Source organism: Salmo salar, chromosome 16 (genome assembly GCF_965601325.2).
Source record: "Salmo salar chromosome 16, fSalSal1, whole genome shotgun sequence".
Taxonomy (NCBI): domain Eukaryota; kingdom Metazoa; phylum Chordata; class Actinopteri; order Salmoniformes; family Salmonidae; genus Salmo; species Salmo salar.
Genome location: NC_138306.1, coordinates 5,579,966 through 5,591,033, shown reverse-complemented (window position 1 = coordinate 5,591,033; position 11,068 = coordinate 5,579,966). Strand labels below are relative to the sequence as shown.

The window sequence follows — 11,068 nt, the reverse complement described above, 5'->3', positions numbered from 1 at the left end:
AAAGCTAATTGATCATACGAAAAAACCTTTTGCAATTATGTTAGCACAGCAGAAAACTGTTGTTCTGATTAAAGAAGCAATACAACTGGCCTTCTTTAGACTAGTTGAGTATCTGGAGCATCAGCATTTGTGGGTTCGATTACAGGCTCAAAATGACCAGAAACAAAGGACTTTTGTCTGAAACTCTTCAGTCTATTCTTGTTCTGAGAAATGAAGGCTATTCCATGCGAGAAATTGCCAAGAAACTGAAGATCTCGTACAATGCTGTGTACTACCCCTTCACAGAACGTAGCAAACTGGCTCTAACCAGAATAGAAAGAGGAGTGGGAGGCCCCGGTGCACAACTGAGCAAGAGGACAAGTACATTCGAGTGTCTAGTTTGAGAAACAGGCGCCTCACAAGTCCTCAACTGGCAGCTTCATTAAATAGTACGCGCAAAACACCAATCTCAACGTCAACAGTGAAGAGGCAACTCCGGGATGCTGGCCTTCTAGGCAGAGTTGCAAAGAAAAAGCCATATCACTGACTGGCCAATAAAAAGAAAAGATTAAGATGGGCAAAAGAACACAGACACTGGACAGAGGAACTCTGCCTAGAAGGCCAGCATCCTGAAGTCGCCTCTTCACTGTTGACATTGAGACTGGTGTTTTGTGGGTACTATTTAATGAAGCTGCCAGTTGAGGACTTGTGAGGCGTCTGTTTCTCTAACTACACACTCTAATGTACTTGTCTCCTTGCTCAGTTGTGCACCGGGGCCTCCCACTCCTATTTCTATTCTGGTTAGAGCCAGTTTGCGCTTTTTTGTGAAGGGTGTAGTACCAGCGTTGTACGAGATCTTCAGTTTCTTGGCAATTTCTTGCATGGAATAGCCTTCTTATCTCAGAACAAGAATAGACTGATGAGTTTCAGAAGAAAGTTATTTGTTTCTGGCCATTTTGAGCCATCTGATTGAACCCACAAATGCTGATGCTCCAGATACTCAACTAGTCTAAAGAAGGCCAGTTTTATTGCTTCTTTAATCAGAACAACAGTTTTCAGCTGTGCTAACATAATTGCAAAAGGGTTTTCGAATGATCAATTTACCTTTTAAAATGCTAAACTTGGATTAGCTAACACAACGTGCCATTGGAACACAGGAGTGATGGTTGCTGATAATGGGCCTCTGTACGCCTATGTAGATATTCCATTAAAAATCAGCTGTTTCCAGCTACAATAGTCATTTACAACATTAACAATGTCTAGACTGTATTTCTGATCAATTTGATGTTATTTTAATGGACAAGAACCTTTCTAAGTGACCCCAAACTTTTGAACGGTAGTGTATATTTGGCTTCTTCATAGGGGCTATCTGTTTAATGTAAGGACAGGGTCGTGTTCATTAGGTTCATTAGGCACCAAATAGAATAAAACACTCAGAAATTGAGTACATTTCTTGTCCAATTTCTTGTCCAGTAAGAAATGCTTGTTTATGTTTTCTTTTGCAAAGCGTGTTAAATAATATTGCTATGGTTTGCCCTGATGAACACTTTGACCTTTGACCCCAACTGTCCTTAACAACTAAATCAAAGAATAAACACCATAGACAGCCCTGTTGTTAATGTCTTGTCAAGAGATCGTCTTTTTCCTCAACATCTTTTTTTAAAATAGATTCATTCAACTCCTATTTTACAAAAGTTTCTAAGAAACAGGTAACTGCAATTCTATTACTATAAGAATGCATTTTTTGTTTTTTTGTAGAATAATTGAATGCATAGCACCATACATAGATTGCCCTCAGAGCAAGAGCAATGGATGCACTGGTATCGTGACATGAGGGGTTTTGCATGTGTTCCCTAAACCTCACTCTGAACTGTTGCATCATGGGTATTTGGTGGAATAGGACCTGTTTTGTCCAACCACACTTCTGGGCCATAAGAGAAACCACATATGGTAAAAATATATAATTTACCTGATGGTCAGCTAGCTACTGTACATGGTATAGATAAGGTTGCTGTGGATAATCACTTTTTATTTGTTGTATTTTGGGGTATTCTATATGTCTGTTCTTAAGACCTGATGACATTCTCTTGGTTTGAAACCTTAAAAATCCCTGACACAGAAGTAACATTTTTTTTTGCACTCATATGTCAACTCCACTGACATATTCACCTCATAATGTCAAATGAACTGACATCTAGGAAGGCTCTCGCATAGACAGACACCAGACCTGTTGCAGACAGACACATTCTAAGTTCCCCAGCAATACACTAGAACGACCATGAGCAAATAAAGAGAACATAGCCGATAACATATAGCACAAAACGACCAGCAACTCGATTCACAGAATCAAAAAAGGCCTCGTCCATAAACAACGTTCACATAGAGGCTTTCGGCTAGTCCACAAACGGTATAGCCTTTGCACAAACTGATGAAAGCAAATGCTTCACTAGCTGAGACATTTTAGTTGAGGGGGTATACATACAGTAAAGGCCAATGGAAAAAGAGAAAGGAAACATGGTACAGTACTTTTCACCAAATGACATACCATCATGAGGGCCTTTGACTCTTTAGCGATGTTTACGCGTGGTCTCATAACATCTGTCTTGCGTATAACCCCTCAACTTCAGTGTCACAAACGTATCGCTACCATAACTACATATGTCTTGACCCTAAATCATCTGGTCATTTCACACACTTACAGGACATATTTTGCTGCAATAACGAAACAAGATTCACACTGCATCAGTAAGCTTTGCGGAGAGCTGGAAGACTCAATTATGAAATAAATACATGTAGCTATTTAGCAAATGGAAACAGCAAAAACGGTGTAGCATCTAATAATGCACTTATATTGCCCAGAGTGAAATTCCAATATGCAAAAAAATCTGTTTAAGAGCCCCTGGCTACTCCATTGTGATTCTGTGACAGATACATACATAGAAATGGAATTGCTAGAATGGACATTCCCATTCAAGTCAATGTTCTGTGATGGATGTGAGTAATTCTATTTCTATTAATACACATATCAATGACGTGTGGCACACTTTCAGACATTCACAGATAAAATTGCCCGGGGTATTTCTATGGTTTAATAGTAGCAAACCTGCCTTAGTTCTCAACAACTGTAATACTAAAGAATCCAAACCAAACCCATTTGTATCAACATGTTTTTTCGAGAATCAGTCAGTCTACATCACTAAGCTCTAGTCACCTCTACTACTATAGTAATGCGTTTATTTTATTTTTTGATTGTGCGTAGCTTGGAAGGAAAATGGGATAGGGGTTAGGGTGGTTGGTACAGTATGTCCTAAGACCTAAGTGCTTCTCTAAGGCTACTTTTAGGGGCCAATCTAAGAGTTTAACATCAGGGTCTGTATTCACAAAGCATCTCAGAGTAGGAGTACAGATCTAGGATCAGATTAGTCTTTTAGGTCCTAATGAATAAGATTACACGGAGAGTGGGGGGACCTAATCCTAGATCAGCACTCAGCACTCTGAGACCATTTATAAACACAGGCCCTGATGACCACAGTCTATTCCACTTAGAGGCCATTTTGCATGTTTATGCATGGAAGAATAGCCTGGCTTGCAGCTCTGCAGTGAGTTCTGCAGTGACCTCACTGAGGTAGACATATTTAAAAGACTTATGGCAACATAAATCAATAGCAACAGCAACACAAGCAAAGAAAAGCTATGGATATTCTCTTTTGGTTTGAAGTGGTGCATGGGTGGAGAAGCATAAAGTACTAGAGGGGGGTTGTTGGAATATCGTTCTAGAGTCTTGGGTCAACTCGACTATGGATCGTGTGGGTAGTGCACTTCCATGGTTGTTTTCACCAAACATTCTCTGACTGTATTAATAATGATCAGAATAATCAATCATCATCATCCTCATCATCAACAACAAGAATAACAGCATAATAGTGCTGAAGCAAGCAAGATCTTTTGCATCTGATCTGTTCAACTTACCATGGATTTCCATTGTAGGCTACATACACAGAGGCACTTTCACTGAGCCTGTTGCATGGTGAGCAGGGTAAAGGCACTAGCAACTAATGTACAAAATTATTATTGGCCATATCTATTAAACAAAGGCTAATTTCAGTAAAATAACAGTTGTTTCTGTTGTTTTGTTTGTGAAAACAAACAAACATATCCCTAAATTTAGTAGTGAAATGGAAGACCTGACTCATAACAAGTTTACTTTTTCTATGTTCAAAGGTCCATGCACTGCACTATTGAAGTAATACTGTAACTTGGTGCTTTATGAGTATATGCATTTTGATAATAAGTATTTATTCTGCTTCTTTGATCTCCTACGTTTTAAACTAGAAAATCAGCGTCCCCGAGCTGGGTTTTGGATATATTTTGTAATATTTCAGAAACGGTTCAGAGATTTTTTTTTAAGTTTCCACGTTTCGTTTCCATGACAGTATGATACACTTTTCAGAGTGTCTGTAATTGCAACAAGCTGAATACTGACGTCATGCATTTAGATATACTAGGATACACAGTACCTTAGTCGATAGGCCATAATGCAGTTTACTTTTTCTCATGCTATGATCTTCGTTTAGTTACTGTTTCCCTTAAGATTTTTTTTAACATTCACTCGCTAAATAATTAGGAATTGTTCAAATCAAAAACTATTTCAAACCAGTGCTGCACTATAAGTGAAAACGAATAATAAAGGGGGAATCGAATGAAGCATAAGGGGATGGAAAAATCCTAAATAAATATATTTTTTGCATTATTATAAGGTTATGTTTCATCATCACGCATGCCAATATCAAAATGTATGGGGAGTCTCTTCTAAACATGCTCATGTGAAGCTCTTCTGTTATATCATTGTGCTGTCTTGCATCTAACGGGGAAAAATGACATTGAACCACTTGCTGATATCGTAATTACAGCATTTTACTGCTGGAAAATAGCAGCATTGTGGATGTCCGTAGGTCTATCAGACTGAGGCGTGTAGATCATCAGCCTCTTTTTAACATCCAAACCAGGAGATCAGTGATCCTCCGTTGTCAGTATTTTTCCCATAAGGTGCTTTGCTGGATAATAGATCCTTTGATGACAGAGGGGTAGAGGAGTCGCCTCGGACTTCAGGCCAGGTGTCAGTCGGCCCGACCACTGACTGGGTGCTGCAGATCCTACCTTGCGTGTCTCCCTCTTTGCAGCAGATGGTATTTATGATGCATTTTATCCTTGATGCAGTGTGCACTTGCTGAAATGTTATCTGTGCCGATGCATAACGTTTTAATTATTACGCCTGGCTTTGTCTGATAAAAACAGATATGTCGTCTAAGTGGTGTTGGTTAGTCGTCCTCCAAGGGCGCGCGATTATGCGTGTGCGTGTTAAATAGAAGTTAATATTTTTTAATACCTATTTGAATGATCATTTTAAAATAATGAATTACTCTATCTGTCGTATTCTCTAATAACAGCTTAATTTTCATATTTTTTTCCTTTCAAACAATTCCTTTCAAATTGGTGAGCACGGTTGTTGCCATAATGCTAGAGCGCTTATTGGAGGCGAATTAAGCATTCAAAAAGGATGGTGTACTCAACGTGTGACGGCATCATGTAAGTCCCATGTTTTTTCTCATTCGATTCTACACATCTGTAAGCAGCTTGCTTTTATTTACACAGTTTTGGTTTGCTAGAGTGCAATTGCCAGTTCTGAGGTTTGCCTCTCTAAAATTGTCGATGCTATTATTAATGTCTCCATCAATTTCCATGTATTCTGATTTGCTGACAGTGGACGAGCTGCGTCGACTAGAGTTGCTTTCACTAATGTTTGGTTCACTAACGTTTAAGAGTTGGGCCTGCTCCTCTCCCTCGGTCTCCCTGTGGTAGAAGTAGTTGAAGTTGGACACAATGACAGGCACTGGGAGCGCAATCGTCAACACACCAGCAATGGCGCAAAGGGAACCCACTATCTTACCCCCTATAGTGACAGGCACCATATCCCCATAGCCCACAGTTGTCATAGACACCACGGCCCACCAGAAAGCTTCCGGTATGCTGCCGAAGTACGACCCTTTCTCCTCGGCCTCTGCGAAGTACACCGCGCTGGAGAAGAGGATGACTCCGATGAAGAGGAAGAATATCAGCAATCCGAGTTCGCGCATACTGGCCTTGAGGGTCTGTCCCAGGATCTGCAATCCTTTGGAGTGTCGTGACAGCTTAAAGATTCTAAACACTCTGACCAGTCTGATTACCCTGAGGATGGCCAGAGATGTCGCCTGCTCCCCCATGCCCTCGTCCTGGTCTTCGGGGTCCTCAGCCAGCTCCGTGCCCAGTGTGATGAAGTAAGGGATGATGGCCACTATATCAATAATGTTCATCATGTTTTTGGAGAAGACTGCCTTGCTTGGACACGCGAAAAACCGCACTAACAACTCAAACGAGAACCATATAATGCAAAGAGTTTCAATAATGAAGAAAGGGTCGGTTAGGATGTTTGGTTTGTAGTAAAAGGTATGATTCCCTACAGTCTTAAACCGACCCTTAGGGTCCTCTTTCAAGTCGGGTAAAGTCTCTAAACAAAATATAACTATGGAAATCAGAATGACCATTACAGATACTATAGCAATCCCTCTGGCCGGACCCGAGCTCTCTGGGTGCTCAAAAAGCAGCCAGATCTGACGCTGGAACTCCTTCTCAGGTAAAGGACGTTCTTCCTCCCTGACGAAGCCCTCATCCTCACGGAATTTCTCCATGGCATCCACTCCCAACTCATAAAACTTTATCTCTTCCGAGAACATATCCAACGGGACGTTGACGGGCCTTCTCAGCCTACCCCCGGACTGGTAATAGTAGAGGATGGCATCGAAACTGGGACGGTTTCTGTCAAAGAAATACTCGTTTCTCAGGTGGTCAAAGTAGCGCATCCTCTTCTTGGGGTTGCCTAACAATGTCTCGGGGAACTGGGAGAGAGTTTTGAGCTGGGTCTCGAATCGCATCCCCGCTATGTTGATGACCACTCTTTCGCAGCAATCGTGGTCTTCATGGTCGGGGGGGTACGCGTCCTGCGGGTGCCCCGGTACGGCTACAGTCTCATCCATGTTATCTCCTGCCACAACGGTCATCTTGTAGGTCCAAGGAGTTTTGGTATTCCGGTTATCCGGTTAATCTAATTGAACAGGCGGCATTCAGGTTTTGGGTTGATACAAATTTACTTCTAAATTCCTCTTCTTTTTCTCCCACTATGTGTTGTCCTAGTCCCCAGATAAGGGGCTAGCTTGCTTTGCCTCAGTGCGGCTCCACTGCGGTTCTCGCTGACTCGACCATTTCTGCTCTCCGCTGCATCTGCTGCTGCTGCTGCCTCTGTTACCCAGTCAGAGAAGGAAAAAAAAGAGAAAAGATTGGATCGAATGAACAGCGGAGATATTTGCTAGCTCAGCAATTTCTACCATTTATTTATTTATTTAGCCTCTAGGCTATATGTCCTGCCTATTTATCAGCGTCAAAAGAGGGGAAAATTATATTGTTTTATTGGTGATAATCTAGACATAAAGCAATCGAATATGCATATTATAATTGGCAGGGTAAATGTTATATATAGCCTATATAGCAAATATATATAAATATATATATAAAATGTTATATTATTGCAACACTTTATATGCATGTTTTGTCGCATAACACTGTTTGCAACTTGTCTAGGCCTATAGGCTACCTCACGCAAATAATGACGCGTTAAATGCACAAAAAGTCATATAGAAAGCAATACCAATTGACTGTCACAGTCTCTAAACAATAGTCATATTGTAACAATAGCCTCGGAATTATTCCCCCTGACCCCTCTTATGACAGACAGAGAGACAGACAGACAGACAGAGTGCACCAGTTTCAAGGCTTACCTGCGTCTTGTCCGCGACTCAGCGCATTCATCCAACCGCCAGGACAGCCCAGGACTGCCGTAGCTTTGTGGTCATGTGTTAAAACATGAACACTTTACAACGCACCCCTCCGCAACACATTGGCGCTTTCCTCTGGGCAGGCCCTGCTACAGACTAAAACGCTCGAGACATCACTGTCTGAGCCCTTCGTATCGGTAAACTTAAATGTCTTATTTGTCTACATCTTGATCCCGTCGCTTAACATTCGTTGTAAAATCACACGCTGGAGTCAGAGAAACGTGAGCAACTTCTGTAGCCTATAGTCACTTGTGCGGTGGGGCACTTCGGTGTGAATGGCTTAGAGCAGGATCAAGTATTATGCTGCGATTCAGGGGGGTGGGGGGGGTGGGGGGGGGGGGGGGAGAGATACATTAAGGGGCAATAAGCGAACCCGTGCCATTTCAAGACATTACCGCATCAGCAGAAATGTCCTGTTACGAGTAGACAAGATGACGAGTATTTTAGAATTTGTTTTTACCTCGAGCCGGCACAGACGGAGGAATCGATTATGTGAAGATATAATCATTTCTTAATAATGTTCAGTATATTGTTCTTATGTATTTCACATGCAAGGAGAGTGGATGGGGAGATAGAGGGAAGGGGTGAGAGAGAGAGAGAGAGAGAGAGGGGGGGGGGAGGGGAGAGAAGGGGTTTCGACGCAATGCAGACTGGCTATACTAAAGCACGCAGCCACGAGTGCTCTCTACACCACAAAAACAAGATTATTTATGTGTGCCAGCACTGGTGTAATATGTGCTGCGCTGGAGGGTGATAAGCAGGTATCTTCATTTTTTGTTCCCAAAAACCCAACAATGGTCCTAATGACAGGCTACTTATAAACTGATATTCTGAGAAAGTAGTCTAACTTGGCACGGTCATTACTTTATACAGTTTACATTACAACACTCAGCTATGCATATTCTAACTCAGCTCAATTCTGTGAGTGGCCAAAGACCGGAAAGAGCGGCGGCGGTGCAGACCGTTTCAGCACGACAAGGAGTGGCTTGATTCAGCGCCATGGACAGCGGTCGCGAGCACCGCGTCTCAGAACAGACCGCTCCACCATCCTCCTCCCGACGTTCCACCCCCTGCCAGTCCTCGTGCATGGTGCAACGTTATGTTGTTGTTTGTCCTGTCAGTCTGATCGATGGGACGAAACACGCAGGTTACCGTTTAAGATTGATTTGCGTCGAGCTGCACTGAGTTCATTCAAGGACAAGGGGCTTTTCAAAGGCAATGAAGTGAGATTACTTTTTTTTTAGAAGGGCTGCGTGCATGATCGTAAGGGGATGTCTGATCATTTGGGATAAGCTACAGTATACCTGTTCACTTGTTTTATAGAACACAATGGAAATAACGGTTTTAGTAACCTGCGTGTTTCGTCCCGTTGGTTTGCTATGTGTTTTTAAAATTGTCTAATAGGTCTAAACAAACAATAACATATATTTTCATTACTTTTGGCAAGTAGGGGGCCTTTTTATGGATGTGAATAAAAAAATATTATATATATATATATATATATATAATATATATATATATATATATATATATATATATATATATATATATATAGCTGCGGGCAGCCATGAACGGTGTTCACAGGATGACAGAGAGGAAACGAGATCAGTTGGATACCAAAGCAAGCACTCTATCATGAAGGAACTCTCTTTATTTATGTGCAATCAATGAAAGCATTAGCATGTTGATTTACATCTCAGTTGGTACATTCTAAATTAGCATTCCACAATAATTCAATACATTCTGCAATATGCTTGCAAAGGCTGGACCTCCTGTTTCTCCTTTTACAGAATAAAAGATCCTACCTTTCACTATGTTCCGACCACATAATAGGGCAACACTATGTGATTATACAGATATACTCATCTCAATAGTTCACATTGTTTGTCTGCTTCATTTAAATCTAACATTAATTTGCATGAGACATTTGATCAATAGTTATTGCACTTAGTGCCACCAACTGGTCTGGTGCAGCCATCTAAGGTTGCAGTGACTTTATATTCACACAGCTTCTAAGGACATATACATCAAGTTTACATCCCAATTTTATTGCCCCATGTCCATCAGTTCAGTTCTAGTAGCCAGTTGTTGCCCATGGTGGAATCATTTTCAGGGCTTCGGACAAGTAGGACAGATTTTCTTTACTTGTCTGAAAGCTCAAGTCACTTGTCCAAAAATACAAAAAATGTCTGTAACACCATGGGCCAAAAGGGGACTGACAGGGACTATTCCATCTAACATGTTCATGGAATGCATGATGCATATTTTGATTTGCAACATGTCAAAATTAGATTTAGAATGATCCAATATCTTTTTTCCTGAAAGCGAGCTCAGTACAGGTGCATCAAAGCTGGACAGAGAAACTGAAAAACAAATAGCCATCACTAGCCAACCTCCACCCAGTACCCTGCACTAAACTTAGTCACGGTCACTAGCTGGCTACCACCCAGTTACTCATCCCTGCACGTTAGAGGCTGCTGCCCTATGTACATAGACATGGAACACTGGCCACTTTAATAATGTTTACATAGTGTTTTTCCCATTTCATATGTATATACTATATTCTAGTCAAGGCTATCCTATTGAACTATTGCTGTACATACACTTCAAGTAAAACGTTTTAGAACATCTACTTATTCAAGGGGTTTTCTTTATTTTGACTGTTTTCTACATTGTAGAATAATAGTGAAGACATCAAAACTAAAAAATAACACATATGCAATCATGTATTAACCAAAAAAGTGTTAACTTCTCTAGGGCCAGTGGGACGATTTTGTCCCACCTACGTAACAGCCAGTGGAATCCCGTGGCGTGTTATTCAAATACCTTAGAAATGCTATTACTTCAATTTCTCAAACATATGACTATTTTACACCATTTTAAAGACAAGACTCTCGTTAATCTAACCACACTGTCCGATTTCAAAAAGGCTTTACAACGAAAGCAAAACATTAGATTATGTCAGCAGAGTACCCAGCCAGAAATAATCAGACACCCATTTTTCAAGCTAGCATATAATGTCACATAAACCCAAACCACAGCTAAATGCAGCACTAACCTTTGATGATCTTCATCAGATGACAATCTTAGGACATTATGTTATACAATACATGCATGTTTTGTTCAATCAAGTTCATATTTATATCAAAACCCAGCTTTTTACA

At 41.0% G+C, this 11,068-nt stretch overlaps 1 protein-coding gene across 1 annotated transcript; it reads right to left on the bottom strand.

Annotated features, from left to right (window-relative positions):
- Nucleotides 1–1,153: 1,153 nt before the first annotated feature.
- Nucleotides 1,154–8,158, bottom strand: LOC106573075 (potassium voltage-gated channel subfamily A member 1). The gene is made up of 2 exons (XM_014147746.3): nt 7,848–8,158; nt 1,154–7,311 (listed from the first exon to the last, which is right to left on the bottom strand). The coding sequence occupies exon 2, from the start codon at nt 7,071–7,073 to the stop codon at nt 5,595–5,597; it is 1,479 nt and encodes a 492-aa protein (XP_014003221.1). The 5' UTR covers nt 7,074–7,311; nt 7,848–8,158; the 3' UTR covers nt 1,154–5,594.
- Nucleotides 8,159–11,068: the final 2,910 nt, after the last annotated feature.

Excerpts from the sequence above, each read along its gene's own strand:
- LOC106573075 (XM_014147746.3), bottom strand. The coding sequence starts at position 7,073 with ATGACCGTTGTGGCAGGAGATAACATGGATGAGACTGTAGCCGTACCG.